The 18781-nt window shown below is 42.6% G+C and overlaps 1 protein-coding gene across 1 annotated transcript; it reads left to right on the forward strand.

The window, feature by feature from the left end:
• Window positions 1-253: 253 nt before the first annotated feature.
• On the forward strand, window positions 254-2398 carry LOC103175947 (E3 ubiquitin/ISG15 ligase TRIM25-like). Its single transcript, XM_007889258.2, has one exon. The coding sequence runs from the start codon at window positions 254-256 to the stop codon at window positions 1934-1936; it is 1683 nt and encodes a 560-aa protein (XP_007887449.2). The 3' UTR covers window positions 1937-2398.
• The last annotated feature ends 16383 nt before the right edge of the window (window positions 2399-18781 follow it).

Genomic DNA, 18781 nt, shown 5'->3' on the forward strand with positions numbered 1-18781 from the left:
GTTGTGATGACGGGGAACTGCGTGCTTGCAAGGTGCGTTCCGCGAGATCGGGAGTTAGTTATGAAGGAACTTTGGTCTCAGTTTATTAAGCAAGCAACGGATAAACCAAACATAGGTGGAGCTGTTTGCTAACTTGCCTGCAAGTGCTCAAATCAGTTTCTGGGGAAGAGTTAATCATTCATAACCAACTGACAATACAGGAAGTCACATTTGTTTCCTTTCACTTTCATTGCTTCTCCCTTTTCTCATCAGAATGGCCGCAGTGTCACAGCAGGCTATTTTTGAGGAAGGGCTCCTCTGCGCCATCTGTTTGGAATTGTTCACGGATCCTGTGACAATTCCCTGCGGGCATAATTTCTGCCTGGAATGCATAAAGCGGTATTGGGACAAGGAAGCCAGCGCCGGTGTTTCCAGCTGCTGTCCCAAGTGCCGGGCTATTTTTCCTGAGAGGCCCCAGCTTAGCAAGAACACGGTTTTGTGTGACCTTGTGAGGAACGGTCGACCGTCAGAAAGGCACGCGCTCCCCGAGTCTGATTGCCACCCGGTGAGCGTCGCGTGCGACTTCTGCGTCGACCAGGAGTTCAAGGCCGTCAAGTCGTGTTCCGTGTGCGCAGCGTCGTTTTGCCAAATCCACGTAAAACCTCATCAGACATTAGCCGAGCTACTGCACCATCCGTTGACGGATCTGGTGAAAGGTAACGGAAGCCGACAGTGCGAAAGGCACGACAGGCTGCTGGAGCTGTTCTGCAGGACAGACCAGACCTTCATCTGCTGCATGTGTGCCATCCGCGAACACAGATACCACGTCCTGGTGACTGTACAGGAGGAGAGGGCCGAACAAGACCGATGGCTCTTGGCTAAACGGGCGGAATTGGAGAAAGTCATCCAAGCGACCGACGCTGACATTCGGGACTTGACGCAGCAAACCGACAGGATTCCGGTCTCCGCTGTCAAGGTGAACAAGGTCATCGCTGGCAGATTCTCTGAACTGGCGCGGGCTGTGGAAGAGGCGCAGGAGAGAGTGGCCACGTTCATTGCCAGAGAGGAGCAAGCCGCTTTGCGGAAGACCAGGCAAGCCATCGGCGAGAGGAAGCGACGCTCGGCTGAGCTCGCGAGGAGGAAGGATGAGATGGAAGAACTCTCGCAGAACGTGGACGACGTGAGTTTCCTCCAGGCGCTCAAGATCTTCAGCAGTGAAAGGGAAACGGCTTCAGCTCGGTCCAACTGCGAGGTTCACCTGAGCTTTGCTGGCGTTAATCGAGTGGTGGCTGATCTGAAGGAGCGTCTGCGGAGGAAATGCGACGAAATCTCGGGGAGCTTGACCGGGGAGGTGGCTGAGCTGAGGAGCTACTGGCCGTTGCCGACGGAGCTAGGGAGGAACCGTAGCAATTTCCTGGCCTGCGCTCGCCAGCTCACGTTCGACTCGAAGACGACGCACAAGCACCTCTCCCTGTCAAAGGAGAACCGCAAGGTGCTGAACATCTGGCCGAAGGAAGCTTTCTACGTCAACCACACGGAGAGGTTTGACTCCTGCTGGCAAGTGCTGTGCATGGAACATTTCGAAAGAGGCGCCCACTACTGGGAGGTGGAAATCAGCGAAGGGAGCCTGGCGGGCGTTACGTATAAATCGATACCAAGGAAAGGAACGGACAGCGTTTGCTTCATCGGAAAGAACAGCCTCTCCTGGGGCTTGCAGTCGTTCAGTGACCATTGCTTAGCGTGGCACAATGGGACCCAAGTTAAAATAAAACCGTCGAAACACGAAAGACTAGGAGTGCACCTGGACTATTCTGCCGGCCAGCTATCATTCTACGGGATCAACCACACAATGACCCTAATACATCAATTCCAGGCTGTGTTCACGGAGCCATTGTACCCAGCTTTCCGACTCATAAAAGCGGAGTCATTTTGTTGCATATCTCCGATTGACCCTTAAGGTTTTTACGGTGATAACGAAGAGGTTCTTTGTTTATTCAGACGCTGCAAAAAAAATCGTACGGTACTGGGTAGGACTTTCCTTTGCTTTTGTTTCACTCTCTAAATTTCTATCAGTGATTATCGACTGTTAACTTTAAACGGGAGCCCAGTTCCATGCTGAGCTGGTTCTGAAGCCATTTGTCAACTTGGCTCAGCTGGCAACACTCTCGCTGTGAAGTCAGAAGATTGTGGGTTCAAGCCCCAACTCAGAATTCAACGGCTACGCTGGCCCTGCGATACAGTGCTGCACTTGTGATGCATTGTTGGAGGTGGCATCCTTGGGAATGGGCAAACCCTTCATTTTTAATTTCATTTTAAAAAAATCCATTAATGATTGAAAGCTGTTTTGGAAGCAGCATTCGCTTTGGAAAGGAAATGTTAATTTTGTTTGAAAAAATAAAATAAAACTGCGTTTTCTTTTGGCTTCTGTTAAAATTAAGTCAATAGGAGGTTTCAAAAGAGAATTAGATAGGTACTTAAAAAGGAAAACATTTTGCGGGGCTATTGGTTAAGAACGGGGGATTGGGATGAGTTGGTAGCTTTTTCGAAGAACCAGCACAGCCACGATGGGCCGAACAGCCTCCTTCTGTGCTGGAAGTTTTTATGATTCTATGAAGGCGATACCTTTAGGTTTATCTTATTAAAAGCAATTTTTCCAAGCGATGTGTACATGAGCAATTGGCTGCCGTGTTTCGCCCACAAAATACACAGTCAATTCACTTTACAGTATATTCTGTGAAGCGCTTTGAGACGCCTTGAAGACGTGATAAGGCGCTGTATCAAATGCAAGGGTGATTGTTATTTGGTGAAAACATATTGAAACTACATGGATAACGCTTTTGAATAACAGTAAATTTGTCACTTAGGGTTTCGGGAGAAGTATTCCCATTTGAAATTTCTCAAGGTGAAGTGCAAAACACATCGCAAACTACTCTGTCTGATACCACACGGCAGTTCAGATCTTGTTAGGAATTAACTCTTTAGCTACCCCAATGGTCAAGTCGGTAAAAGTCAGTCTGGAACAAAATGGAAGCAGGTTAACTTGTAAGGTGCCAGGTTGGTGATCAGTTATTCGATTTAACTGGGCCAATGGAGCAAGTGAGGTGGTACAAACGGACTGAGTACCCTAGTTTTTGAGGCACAAACCAATCCCGGTGATCTCTCCTAACTAAACAAATCTGCTTCAAATGCAAATCTGGCAATGCTATTTTACTACATTAACAGTAATTTGAAGCTTTTAGATCCAGTAACAACTCCACAAAGACAGCAATAATGAATAATGTAAGTGCTAGACCTGCAAATTGATCTGACACGCAAATATAACATGAAGTAATGGTTCAATTCCACCAGAAATCGTTGCACTTAAGTATTTTCTAACGTGTTTGTTACTGTTTAGTTTGATCTCTAAATTTTCCACGCACCCACGCTTATTCTTCCTAATAATGCTCTGTATATATTATGCATTTGTCAGTGAATTGCCACCTAATGTGCCCGTAAACAAAGGCTCAGATAGAGCAACAGGCGAGCAGCTCTGAATGTGGAGAGGCCTGTCTGGGAGAAGCCAGGGCAATCTGCAGCGTAAACACATGAGGCACACAACACCCTGGTTGGGAACGCAAGGGAGAAAGGATCTCCTTCAGCGCGAGCAGATTTATTCCAGAGTTTCGGAAATATATTTTTAGAAACAAAGTATATTTCCGAAGTTTATTCGTGAATCAATCAGTGATGCCCTTATGGGAAATGGGAAGCAAACAAACAACATACAAGCAACCATTTTGTAGTTCAGCGTTGATGCGATGTCGATGTTCGATTTCATTTATATTATATTGTGAATATTAAATATAAATTTCAATATGTTGAAGATCCCCTGGCACTATTCTAAAAGAGAAGGGAGTTTCTCTCTCTCTCTCTCTCTCTCTCCCAGTGTCCTGCCTGACTATCCCTCAAATAAATTCAGTCCGTTCACTCACTTCATGGCTTAAAAAAAAACTTACCCTCAGAATATCTTGGAACCTCCCATCTTTCTGCGGCTCTCTGGTCAGAAATGCATCATTTCCACTGCGCAGAAGGTACATGTGCCAGAGTTCACACACACACACACACACACACACACTGCATGGGGATTGTACATCTGCCACCACGATGAGCCTGAAATCTCAGCCTTGAAGGCAACCCTTCTTGTTTGGTGGTGGGTGGGGGCGGGGGGGGGGGAAGGGTTGAAAATTTCCAGTTTCTTCACGAAACACAATTACTTCCTCGGAATCTAATCAACGTAAGCCGAAATCACGGAGGAAACGATTTCTGCAATCCAAATTGATCAGCTGCCAAAAAAAGATTCCTGTAAAATGACAGAGTTTCAGCGAAATGCTTCAAGCTCCCAGTGGAAGGTAGCAGTCCCATTCCTATAACTGTGAAGCTCATTAAAAGGCAGTTCAAGTCAGTACACCCCATTACCTTGAATATGACATACATATGGTGAGCTCCTTCAACTGTTGCTGCAGTGTGATTGAGGCATTGTACGTTCAGAAAGCCTTTGCAGCCAAACCATCCATTAATGATTGAAGATGTTTATTCCGCGTTATCATCTAATGAAAGAATGTGCAAGCTAACTCTTGCATTAAACAGGGGAAACGCTGAAGGGTCAATCCCTTGTTCATTAAAGGCTGTTGTTCATGTGGAAATACGGAGGTCTAAGGTTTGGGGGGGAAAAAAATAACTTTAAATGTAAAGGCAATGCAAATTGCAACACATCACGGGAGCGAATAGCAAAAAAAAATGGGCGTTGACTTCAGGACTGAGTCACCCACACTGCAAAAATCTTCCATTTTGCCAGAGTTATCTGAACTCAGCTGGGACAGTTTTGCAGGATGATACAGTGAGGCTCAGAGCAGCCAGGATAGTCAGACAGATAGTAAATCGCACGGGGCTCCTGGTTAATTGCAGTGATCTCGGTTAGGCCTCACCTAGAGTTGTAAAGGTCAATTTCAGGATAGATACCACAAAGTTTTTCTTTACTCAGAGGGCAATCAATGACTGGAACAGGTTGCCAGGAAAGATGGTTGAAGCCAGGACACCAGGTTCGATCCGGGGAGAAATGGTAGGGTGCAGGGATGGGATCTGCTGAGCTGAAGGGTCCTTCTTCATCCAAACCAATCTTGTGACATCTTGTGAGGATGAGATCAGGCTTGGCTCTGGTTTCCCAGTGAAAGAATAGGATGCAACAGCTGATAAACAGGGATTTTCCACTGTCTGCAGTGTACTTTTCACTCTTCCTTGACTCCCTGCCTCTCTACCTCCAGCTACCGCAAAATGTGGACAGTTAACCAGACACAACACTTCTTCCATTCATACAAGTTACCAAGTACGTGGTCAATCCCCATTCAATCTTTCTTTGCGGACCCCAACACTCGGACACATTTGCCTACAATTACGCAGTCAGTGCACTCATCAGAGAAGCACCTTGAGACGTTTCGACGAGGTGCGACATCTAATGCAAGGATCATTATTGTTACACATCCAGTTCTTTTCTGAAGAAGCTAATTGATAAAAGCAGCTTCTTCTCCCGCTGGATATCCCACATCCCTGCAACTTAACTGGATAAAACATCCTTCTAATCTCTCATCTTTCCTCGCGGCTTGTTAGTTTTAAACCTGTGTCTTCTCCTGTGTCTATGCCCTGTGGCTTGCTTACATCTGCACCATTTACATAGGCATCTCCTCACCAATTTAGTTTCTTCAATGAAAATAATCTCATTAGTCAGACCAGGCTCTCGCCCTATTCCTCCCCTCTCATAGTTATTGTTTCACCTCTCGAAAATGAACCAACGAACAGTGCTTTGCTGTTGCTGTCTCATCGTCAATCCTATTTTTCATTTGTTTTAAAGCGGGAAGGAAACAAATATACTTTTGAGTTATTTTCTTGTCACTTCTGTTTAACCCCACACCAGGGGATTTAAAAAAATTGCTTGAATGAGTTTTCTTTTTTTTAAAAAAAAAACTCTTTATTGCCATCATTTAGGGATTATCACCCAGTATCGACTTTGGCATGCCTGGAGTTTGCGAGGAAACACTTGGAAATGAAAAGCAGCAACATAGAAATTGCAGAGCGCAACAAACCTGATTGTTTTCAGCAGGAGTTCAGCCTGCATACATTTTCATCAGTGAGACCAATTTCACTACAGTGATGCTGCGCAAGAAAGATTCACAAAGGGAAAGGAAAATGCATTTCATTTCTTTTATATATGTTTGAGCGTGGAGGGAGGGGGGGGAAACAAGTTGATGAAGCATTTAGATGCCTCGTAAAATGATCTAAAACTATGAACGGTCCCGAAAGACCAAAGGGGGAAGAGAAACAAAGCCTTGCCCTTTTCTATTGCTTTTCGGGGGTTAAAGAAATAAGTTGGGTGACGTACGTGAGAGCGAAGGGAGTGTTAGCGTGCGTTAGCACTGTGTCGTGCACGGAGATTGGCGATGGCCTGGCATATTCCCTGCTATTTGGCAGCTTGTTCCGCAAGCAGGTGAATTTCGTTCAAAAATCTTTTTGTAGGCAAATGCGGCAGACAATTTGCACGCAGCAATTTGCCTCCACAAACTGCCAAAGAATGACCAATTTTATCGGGGAGATTGTTGGCCAGGACACGGGGAGAAACTACCTTTTCCTTCTCAAGTAGCGCCGGCGAATCTTGTAACGTCCACCTGAACTGGCCACAGTCGGGACCTCAGTTTTAACTGAGGGCCAGAGTAAAAATTCATTGAGCCCCATTCCCCCCTTCCCAGTGGCAGACTGGCTCCCTGAAGGGGCTCGGGATTGTGATGTAAAATAGGGTCGCCGATTTGTGGGGTAATTCGGGAAGTTTCCCGATATATATAGCCAGTCCACCTTTGTTTATCCCTTAAACACATGATGACATCTTGATTTAAGGTGTGTTGCTGATGCGGTGCATTTAAAAATAGCCTCACCACATCTGGCCACAAAAAAACTGCACTTGCTACTGTTACCACGTTCCTAACTAGCACGAGCTATTAACAGATTTGCTTTTAATTGATGTTTGTTAACGTTTTTTTCCCTCCACTCAAGAGATTCATTACTGTTAAGTACTTGCATTACCCGTTCCTCTGGGCTCAGTTTGGTTGACCTTTTTCGGTTCACTGATGAACGCTCGAAGAGTCTGCAAAAGGTTAAACAGTTTAGCTGCAAAAATCATCCACAAGAGAACACCCTGAAGGTGTCAACCCACGGAAGGTATCTACCGCCCCGAACTTACCATTTTTAATGAAGAATTTTTTTTTACCAAAATGTCACTTTGCCTAGGTTTAGAGATACTCCAGATACTAATGACGCAATTGCTCAAGTTTGTTTCATTACGCACCCTGCCCGCCCCACCATCGACAGTCAGGCTTCCAGCCTTTCTACTCCCACCCTGTGGAACTCCATCCGGGACCTCTTTGCCTTGCTCCCTTCCTTGCCTTCTTCAAGGCCCGTCTCAAGGTCTTCCTCTTTGACCAGTGTCTTCAGTCACGGCAGTGATGTAATACTGGAGAGCTTTAGGATTTTACCGGAAAGTGTAATGACTGTGCATTTTGCAGACGAATGTGGCAATCAATTTGTGCACAGGGAGGAGAGGGAGCTTGTCACAAAGCACTTCACCTGATTCACTGTAAAACGTAGTGAGCGTGTATTTTGCAGATGAAATCTTTCGGGTCTCGCGTCCCATTAGCACCCAGCTTGGATGGATGCTTATGCAAATGGGTGAAATTAATAGGGTTTTAGGATGCGTCCTGGGTGATAATGAAACGCTGTGATGTTCCTGTGCACCACACAGTCCATGTGAACCATTGCTATGACACCTGCTCCACAAAGAGCTTGCAGAACGTGTAAAAAGTAAATCAGCTCTTACATCTGCTTTCTTGTAAGCCAAAACCTTGGCTTTTTACTGAAGAACTGAAATCTCTACCAATTGCTTGTTCATATCAAGTCCCGGGTAACCTTGCGATGTGTTATATCTGAAGCAGCCCGCACAATGCACATTCTTTCCTTTTCATCGGGCCCCCTCAAAGCGAGCTGCAAGCCGGTGCATTGTTAGAGACATCACAATAAAGGAGGGACGGAGAGAGAGAGAGAGAGAGAGAGAGAGCTAAGGAGAAAGAGTTCTCAGCAGAGATTTTGCACAATCTGGCCGCTGTGACTTAAATAAATCTCTTTTTTAAATTTCTAATTCTTGCAGGTTCTTTTGTGTTGTAGATATCCAATTTGGAAATTTATGGACTGTGAAGAGGGTCCTGCCCGCATTTGTATAATTTCTCACAGAAGCACTGTGCTATGTTTTATGGGAAAATAATGTGCATTTGGATTCTTTCAGGGCAGCTATCTTACAGGTTTTTTATGCTTTCTGTATGCAAAATAGACATTAATGAGTTATCATGAGAGGAAAAGATGGTTTTATTTTCTATTGTAAACATAAGTTGTGTCTCAGTGCACTGCTATATCACATGGAAATTATACCAAAATGTTTGCACCGTTCTCATACTTATTGTATTTGCATTCCACTAACACAGACACCGACTATCTTCCAGGCATGAAGGATGGGGGCTTTGATATATTTTGAAGACTGTAATTTTGTGCATTATTGGTGTAAATATTTCTCTCTTCCAATTTGTTGAGTTTGACAAATCTCTGATATAATAATAATAATAATATATACTCTTAGTGATTGTGCATTTGTAGGTGAATGGGGTGGCCAGTTTGTGCATGGCCCAAGAAATGCCTCACAAGCAGTCATGAAGCGAATGACCAGTGTTATGTTCTCCGCAAGACACACATCAGCTACAGCTGTAAACGTGACAAGCTCTCAGGGCTCCAATAACATTCTGAGCTGACAACGAGATCACGAGAGGTTCAGGTGATGACAGTCCTTTGACCCGTTTGATATAAACATTCCGATTATCCGTCCTATTATCTTCCCATTTCAGCATCCAGCTGTCCCCTGAAAATGAACAGTGTCCTAGCTTCAACTGCACTTTCTGCTGCCAATTAACCTCTGTGTGAAGAGATACTTCTGTCATCCTTCCCCAACTTACCTTTCACAATCCTGAACTCGTGCCCCCTAGCCCTGATGTCTTGACATTACCTTATGTTGTGCTGATACTCTGCTCTGTTGTGCCATCATGTCGCTGAGATATGGAGAGAATTTGAGGGTGGGTGGGTTTACAAGCCATTGTTCTGATTATTTAGAAATAATCACATTTTGATTTTTTTCAGTCTAACAAGGCTGGTTACGAAACGTTGCACAAATGAGAAATGGCAGGAGACATATCACACTCGTGAACCAACGTAACAGGAGCGTGTATTTGCCTTGTATTTCCTCTGTCAATTTCCTCTGTCAGTATTCATATATCGTTGTATACTTAGCATTCTTACAGCATAGCTAGTTCATTGCGAGTGTTTATATTTTACCATATGTGATTTTATTTCCTCAGTAGATCAGCGCTCAACGACTGCTGTTCTAAACTAAGTTGGTTTATCCTAGAATTTTATTAATGTGGAATTGTATGTTATTGTATTATCCACTGTGACAATAAAACTTTGCATATCAATCTAATTCAACCATATGTTCCGCTCGGTAATGATTTTAGTGGACTGGAAAGATTATTAATATAATAATATTATTATTAATAAGGGTGTCAGCCTGGTTCAGTGGGTAGCACTCCCGCCTCTGATTCAGAAGGTTGTGGGTTCAAGCCCTGTGTTCAGGGCTTTGAAATCACAGTTGAGGCTGACACTCCAATACAGTGCTGGGGGAGCTCTGTGTTGTTAGCGGTGCCGTCCTTTAGATGTGATGTTAAACTGAGGTCCCCTCCCAACTGCCTGTTCAGGTAGATGGTAAAGATCTCATGGTGCTATTCGAAAGGAGAAGGATGTTTCTTCTGGGGTCCTAACGAACAATCCATTGCTCATTCTGGCCAACAATACATTGGCAAATCACTTTTGCTTTGTCTGGGTACAAGAAGAAAGAATCTATGCTCCAGTGTACCGTCAAATCATTTGAATAATTTCTCTGGTATTATAGTGGCACATGTTAATCGGATATAATAAATGCCACACTCATTTAGTTGAAAAAAAATCAAGGTTTAGAATGGAATGCAGCCTGCTACTTCAGTCGTTTTATTTAAGCTGCTGTCTTGATCATTTGTTTCCCCAATTTAGTATGCTCAGTGTCTCTTGCATATTGCAGTATGAATTACCGTAATAAAGCCTTGCATGTCATCCTTACATAGCAAATTGATGATGTTTTGGTTGTGCCAATTTACCTTGTTGCAAAATTTCTGTCTCCTCATCCAGAATCTGTCAGACCTGACACTTCAGTGAGCAATGGAACAGAACGTCCAATGGATCATCAACAGAAAGAGCGGTAAGGAATTGCTGTCTAACATGCTACAGTGCTGTGTCAAGTCAGTAATAAAAGATAGCGCACCAGGTGGTTAAAGTAACTATGTTTTTTTTTACACACTAGTTAATTGCCAATATTCACTACCACAGAACCACAGATCCGATATGAGATGTAAGATACTTCTCTCTGTTACCCTCCCAGATGCTCCATATTTAACAACAACAACTTGCATTTATTTAGCACCCTTCACACGGGGCAGAGTCTCCAAATGTTTATGAAGAGGGACTGCTCAGCTCCGGTCTTAGTTAGGTGAACACTGACATTGTTTTTCATTGTTTTTCACACAGTTGGAGTGGACATTGGCTTTGTACCCTGCGTGAGGGACGCTATATAAATGCAAGTTGTTGTTGTAATATTGTATTGTGTTGTTGACATCTATAGGGAGAAATTGGACCCATGTCTAGATTTACTCCATTTACGTAGCATTTTATACCATCTGGCATTTGGCAAGTTCTTAAACACGGCCTCAATTTTAAAGCCGTTTTTCTGTAAAAAATGATTATTTTTGAGAAATCCAGGGGAAAAAAAAAACGACTTCAAAGTTAAAGACTGAATTCAGTAATTCAGCCAAATTGTGCTGCGTTCTGAAATGCTAAACGAGAAGAGTGAACGTAGACTGGGGTGAAATTTCTCCTCCCCTCCATTATCACGAAGAGCAAAGTCCCTGAGCTCGTCAAAACTTCTTCTCTTTGATTTCCAGCACTCCAGACGTCGAGGTGAAATTGTATCCTCACGTGCCTCGAGTTGTCTAGCAGGGTCTTATTCTGATAGCTTGCCTTTACCTTTTATAAAGTTAATTGCATTAGAAAGACTGATAGCTTGTAGCAATAAATAGAACACGATTATTAATGTTCAGAAATTTGACTGCCTAGAAGACGTTCATTATTGAAACGTAGCAGACCCTTCTATTTGAATACCATTTTTAATGAAATTTGGCTTGCCTGTGGAATTGCAATTTTACTATAATGAATCTGAAAGAGAGCATCGCCAGCGAATGCTAAGAACAGCGCACAAAACAGGACAAGAACCTAATGACTAGACAACTGCATTTTCTCGGAATGACCTCAAGGATTCTGAGATGGCACCAATCCAGAGAAAATATTGCTTCAGTTTCTTTCTGCACAGCTAACCCAAGCCTCTGATTACATTTTTTGGTCCGAGAGTGAAATAATCAGAATTTCAAAGGCTGCCGTCTCTCAGAAAGGGGTTCCTTTCAGAGATGAGAACTAAAGACAATTTTCGAGACATTAGAAGGTTCTTCAGTTCACATTTGAAAAATGGCTCAACTCCTCAATGAGATCTGAAAAGCTCCCGCTGTTCCTTTACAACAAGAACAGGAATGGGACAAGAGCCAAACAAAAGGGTTCATTTGATGAGTTCTCAGCATCTTTGTTGCATGAAAGTTTCAATTCATTTTCCAGAAAAGTTTACAGAAGCATTATTTTGATAATAAGAATCCTTGTATTTGATACAGAGCCTTATCACGTGGTCAAGACATCTCAAAGCGCGTCGCAGGATATACTATAATGTGGTCTTGAAAAGCAGATTTTTCAGCTGTTGGCTGCCTTATTCGTCGACGAGAAAAAGTGTAGTCAATTTACAGTGTGTCCTGTGCAAAGCTTTGTGATGTCCTCCTGACATGTGCTATATCAAATGTAAGGAGTTTTGTCCCACCGCAACCCTTTCTTGAGTTAAAGGGAATTGGGAACCTCTTGCATTGGTGTCACATAAGAACGTAAGAATTGCTAGACGACAGAAGACCAAAGCCCATCCAGTTCTCCTTACACCATCCTGGCAGTCGCATGCACAGGTGATGTCCCAAACCGTATATTGTATAGTTTCAGAGGCAACATTGTAGGCATACAACAGCTAACTGAACAAAAGCGGGTGAGCACAGGGTTAGGATTCAGAGCATACTGGGAAGAGATTGAAGATTGTGGTCTGATCTGCCAAGTATCAGCTTCGCTCTGACTTTAACTGAAGTCAATTTCCTTTCTGCAACAATTGTAACCTAAACCTTATTGACTTTCTACAAATTGCTTTAGGGTAATGTACCTTAAAGTGCAGTATCCTTTTTCTTGGTCCACCGATTGACTTTTAGTTCATTAATAATATCAGTTACACAATTCTGGAGACGATAGCACAATTTTAACTCATCACTTCGAAGGGTATCATTTTCCCTCATCATCTTTCTCCGTCAGAAGTGAAGATCTTGTCTTTTCAAGTGGAAACATTTGGGTCTGAGTATTCTGACAGTGGATCTTGACTGTGGTCTTTTTGTTGGCATGAATAGAACATTAACATCAATATTTTGGTTGAAGCAGAAGGTGAGTTGGTCAGATTGCAGTTTCTGAGAAGTACTTTTTGCAGTTTCCAAACCTTGTGTTAATTAACACTTACGGTGCATAATTAACACATGCATTGAAAAAAAAGCAAACGGTTGATAGGTAACACATCAACTGGTCTCTGGTTGTGTAAATCCCCACTCCATCGCCCTTCTCAATGGTTGTGTTGGGACCCACATCATTGGATTTAAGAACATAAGAAATCCAGTTCACCTTCCACCATCCTTCCAGTTGTATGACATGTCTCAAACTTTATATTGTATCCTGAGATATTATTTCCTAACATAAATTTATCTAATTTTTCTTGAAAGAATTGACACTTCCTGCTTCCACCGTCTCACTAGGGAGCTTGTTCCATACATTTACAAGTCGGCCACTGAAGTAATGTTTCCTCAAATTTGTTCTGAGCCCTGATTTCCGGGCTGACAGATCGTGGCATCGGACTGCCAGTTACTACATAATTGGATCCACTAAGAATCAGAGTAAACTAGCAAAGGTGGAGAGAATGGAAGTAAAAGAGAAGCTGAAGTATTTTTGGGCGGGGAGGGGGGGATTTGGGGATGCTGTCTCAGAGAGTGGGTCATTAATACAGGCTTTTAAAGGTGGGACAGAGGTGATGGGGCCGGGGGACTTCTTTCAAAGTGTCGAATTTTGCAATCCAAAGTGTTGTAAGTACATTTTCAGGGACAGCCCAGCTGATAAGAAAATTGGCCAATTGCTCGAGGAATTTGTATCAATCCACACACATTACAAGTAAATGCCATTGAGAAATGACTCGGGGTTTTATTAAGTCTTGCAGGCTCAGAGAAAGCAATATAATTGATTATAATGACTGCACAGAATTTGATGGAATACACTTAGTGAGAGGTGCCTATAACCACACAAGCGCAACATATGGATCCAGCACCCAAGCAAGCAGATGCTCCCCTATTAACAGCATGTAAAGTATTCGAGCAGCCTTGCTATTACCAATATGCTCATCTTTCCTCCTGTGATTCACTGAATGACTTACAACCGTTTCATGTTCTAAATCCCCAAAGCTGGATTAACTGTAGGCAATGTAAGATGTGCTAAAATCATGCACTGCCCACATGAGGGATATAGGAATTGAAGTGAACCGGGGAAAAAAACCACCCAATAAATTGAAAAAGAAATTTGAAATAAAGGACTGGAGTGTTCAAATCAAAGACGTCTCCATGCAATGGAATTTCAGGATTTTAACCAAGGGGCATTTGTGCCGTGAATATCTGTTCACATGTTGCCTCTAACCAGCAATTCCATCACATCAAACACATAACCCCCTTTTAAACATTCAGTGAAGATGATGCCAAGCTAGTAGAATGCAGTTCCCTTTTAATGATGTGTTATTACGGTGCGTGCGCTTCTCAATTACTGTGCAGAATACATTTCCCGTCGCTGCTGTGGGCATAATCATTTTTATCTACTGTGTAACAAATCCTTAAGAAGGAGAAAGTTATCGTTTATAGTCAGGAGCAGGCAATAGTCCATCAAATTCTCTAATTATCCTGTTTATCCGATGATTCTCTCTCCCTCTTCTCATTGTGCCAACCTCAACGGAACACATCAAAATTATGTCGCTGCCTTTTGCATTGCTTGATAAGGGCTAGACAGGGAGGGTTATCCCCTGCATTTGAGATTAGAGTTGTTTTCACTCATTAAAACTCACACTGATTGTCTCGGGGGTTCATTTTCGTGCCGTAAACCTGTGAAAACATAAGTGCAGGTGGCACAAAAAACAATCGTCAGACTGATTAAATAAATGGCGTCACAGAGAACCGATTAATCATTGTGAAGGGCAGGCATATACTTGGGCTCTTCAGTTCAGAGTTATCTTCAGTATGCAAAATTAATATCCTGCCAGTGTTGTGTTCCATATGTAATTGCTTTAACACCTTATGCACCATTCCCAAACCAGGCTGGTTCATCTGAGCTCAACCATGTCAAATTACGACATAATATCCTTTACCAATTTAATTCCTAACCCCCACCAAGAAAGAAAATCCTTGCATTTGATATAGCACTTGATCACACCATTGAGACGTCTCAAAGCGCTTCACGGAATATGTTATAAAGTGGATTGACTGCATATTTTGTGTAAAGCCGTAATGCGGGAAGCCCGGGTCTTACAAGCAGGTCAAAAACAAGGCTGAAGTTAACAGAGGAGAAACATGGTCATTCCACTTTTCCTGTTGTGCTTCTTTCAATGATCCTTCCGGACAGTGGCCAATAGATGTCACTGTATTGCAAATCAAACCACTATTTTTTTTCTCTAGTGGATATCACACTGGCTGCTGTTATTCTGCTCCTATGATTTGGTCCCTGTTTTTTGTGGCGCACTGAAAGTGTGATACAGCTACATTTCTGTCGATCTACTTGTAAGGACGACAGAAAATGGGCTTCAAAATCGAGACCTTACTTCAAAAATGTGCCAAATTCTGAACCCTGAATTGCTAAGAAAATAGAGTAAATCTAGTCCAGGGTGGAACTTGTCGCTTTTCTCCCTCCCTCTCCTCCCCACCCCCGCCTCCGAAAGTCCTAACAAAAAACGAGAGGTTGAAGCAGAAAGCAGGTTAGCTTTGAAAAGGAAGTCGGACAAATATTTGAAAAGGGCAGCGAATCGGGTTAAACAGTTGATAATTGTTTCATTTGATATAGCGCCTTATCACATCGTCGAGGCACCTCAAAGCGCTTCACAAAGTGCGTGACTCCATGATGCCTGCAACGCGCTGTGCTCAAAGAAACAACTGCCATCAATGTGATATTTGCATTGTAATTACAGCAAAGATAACATTTTGCCATTGTACCATTAAATTAGATCTAACAACACCGACTGGGCTCTTAAATATTTATATCCTTAACGTTCGGGCAGGCTTGAAGCTACTTCTGCGGGCTTGATTTGCACTGATACACGATTAAATATTAATGATGAAAAGAAGGCAATTTATGCGAATGAGCAAGAAATATTTTGACTTGAGTGTCTGGACGTGCTCTTTAAAGAGATCGCTCAGCTCATGAGAGAGTTTTGGGTGTGGCGGAGGGGAGGTTAGAGTGAGAAACAGAAGCCCAATGGATTAACAGGAAGATTGTTGCAAATAACTGACATAGCAACCGTAACCAACCAATATGAAATTACCCGTTGCACAGCATGATTCCATGGCACCTCTGGCCCCTTTGCTCCTCAGTTGCTTTGAAGTCCAGGTAATCCATGTGATTTAAAGCTATTTCTCCATTATGATTTTATTAATCTAATTCCGCAAATAATTCACACAATGACAGTCGCGGTCAGTCCTCAGTAGCATTTAAGTTCCTTTAAAACTGGCCACAACTGCATAACAACCGGATATTCATATAAGACTATATGCTAGCTTTGCACAGCAGATGACTTCAGTGGCATGTAGGGTTTGTGCACATCAAGGCTGCCACTTGCTGTAGTTAATGATTATATCCTCGGGCGGAGAATTCTTCTCCAGCTGCCTTCTTTGGGATTATCTTCTTGCCCGCGGAAAAGACACGGAAAGGGCTTCATTTTGATGTTTCCTTCCTTCCCTCTGACATTATACATAAGACAGAAGCAGGAATGGAACTTACATTTTCATACTTGCTTCTCAGCGAAGAACTGAAAAATGTCAGCTCGACACCAGCAGAGCCACTGAATTCCATTACAGTGTAGAATTCTGAGAAATCGTCTGAAAAATTACATATTACAACGGAAAATGAAACGACTGTCCCACAATACGGTTTGAGACGTGTTGATTGAAACAACCAAGGAAATATGTCGGGTTTTCAGGATGATTTTCAGATCAGTCAATGCAATGGATGATCACATTTATTAACCTTACCGTCCAGACGACACACGCAACCTTACAATAATTCTGCATTAAATAAATTCCTTAACCTTTGGTTCATATCGACCGCTGCATTATCTGTAAACCACCTGGAGTACTGTTGACAACTGCAAATTCCCAATTTCTGGAATGTATGGCTTGAATGCTATCACCCGGTTGAAAAGAAAAAGTTTGAAAATTACCATTTAAAATCTCTTTTCGACTTAATCTGACAATCGTCCTGTCTGGAGGGCGAAGCTTGGCAACCCTTGTCCGCAATAGCTTGTGGGATCCTTTGGAATCCCGAACAATGGCCAGGCATTCGGACATCGTCTGGTTCTTTGTAATGATAGCAACTCTTGAAATGTTAAGAAGACGAAATGAAACAGAAGTGGCTGCATGTCTTGGGCATCGGATATAATCGAGCTTGACAAATACTAGTTAATATTGCTCGGCCTTCCCATTTGTGGAGGGGAAAGACATGAGGATTAACAATTGGTGATTACAGATGATTACGACAGCAAAAGCACGGATGTGGTTTAGACGCCACCAAAAATACCATTATTATTGTGAAGACTGGTGCATATCGGGTGCTGTAAACACCACCATTTTCAGTAGGGCAGGGTTATGATTAAAGAGGAACACACCCTTTGAAACAATGAACAAGGTTCTGCCTCTAGCGATCTTCCATATAAAAGATATTGGGCATTCACTTTATGGCTGTTTGTGGGTTTCTGTGGGTTTTTGCTCTCGAGTTACTGTCACCCGCGCATATGTGAATCGGTTCAGAACAGATGAAATATAATGTTGCTGTTCTGTAGTAGAATTTTCATGCAAACCACTGGATCATCTGCAGCATTTGGAAGTCCCAGTTCAACACTGGCCAGCGGGTGAACTCTCGGTTGCAAAAGCCGTCTGGATAAAGTGGTTCTCTTGCGATAATTGTGCTGACAGGGTCAAAAGTGCGAATAGAATCATATAATCTTACAGCATAGAAGGAAGTTATTAAGCACAAGATATCTATGTAAGAGCTTTCTGTTTAATCCCACTCCCCTGCCTTTTCCCTAAACCCTTTTACGTCTTTTGTCCTTTTGAAATATTTGTCCAATGCCCTTATAAAAGCTACTGCGGGTTCTGTTTCAACCAATGTGTTCGGCCGGGCATTCCATGTGATAAAGAAAGTTCTCCCAACCTTTCATTTTGTTTTTTTGTGTGGTGATGTTCTTATTATGCCCTCTAGTTACTGACTCACTGACCAGTGAAAGTGACTTCTCACTACTGACCTTGTCAAACCCCTTGGTGACTTTGTCCATCTTTGTTAGGTTTGCTTCAGGGTCTAACTTACGATTGTTTGCTTCAAAGTACATTTCGCTTGACATTATATTTTTCCAGGTCAGTAACGCCCAACCTCTTCTGAAAGGATATTTCCTATTCGGAAACACAACGCAGGCGGAAGCTAATTCCATTAAGTTCTAATGAGCGTGGAAAAGTGACTGGCAAGACATGTGTGGATGAAAAGCCGAAAGGTCGCGAAGGGTCTTTCCACCACCGCAAGGAAGTTGACTAAAAATAATTATTCAAGTCAAAGCGCAAGTATAAATCCAATCGAAATACCTCGGAGCACATTATGAATCTCTTATTTACTAGAATAATAAATTAACATGGTGTAGATCAATATTTAATTTCGTTTAAAATATCAGTAGAACTTGAAAACCTCAGACCAGCGCAGAAAGGTCAAGCACATGGAAGATTAACATTGACTAATGTCAAAGAGAAACACAGTTCTATCAGAATTGAGCTCTAATATTCTACTCTGTTGAGGGAGGCTTGAGTTATACATTTAAGAATTCATTGCTCAACACGTTGATTATTGACTTTTCTTTAATATTAATTAGGACATTGATTTAATAAAGTTAATTAGAGTTGGGATGTCCGAGGGAATGGGCAAGAAGATTGGTGTGCACTATTTTATCATTTATCATTACTGCTGAAGCTCAGAGACAGGATAAATGTACCCGAGTAACAGCAGAGGCAGCAGTGTACATCTTCACGATGACCAAAGGCAATGAGTTAACTTGGTGATTGATGTATGTCCACTTTGTATGTAGCCCATTCAGCAGAAGGGAGAAACTAAAGAACGAGCCTAAAACTGAAACCAGTGTCCAAAG

The sequence above is a fragment of the Callorhinchus milii genome, unplaced genomic scaffold, assembly GCF_018977255.1.
Source record: "Callorhinchus milii isolate IMCB2004 unplaced genomic scaffold, IMCB_Cmil_1.0 Scaffold14, whole genome shotgun sequence".
Classification (NCBI taxonomy): domain Eukaryota; kingdom Metazoa; phylum Chordata; class Chondrichthyes; order Chimaeriformes; family Callorhinchidae; genus Callorhinchus; species Callorhinchus milii.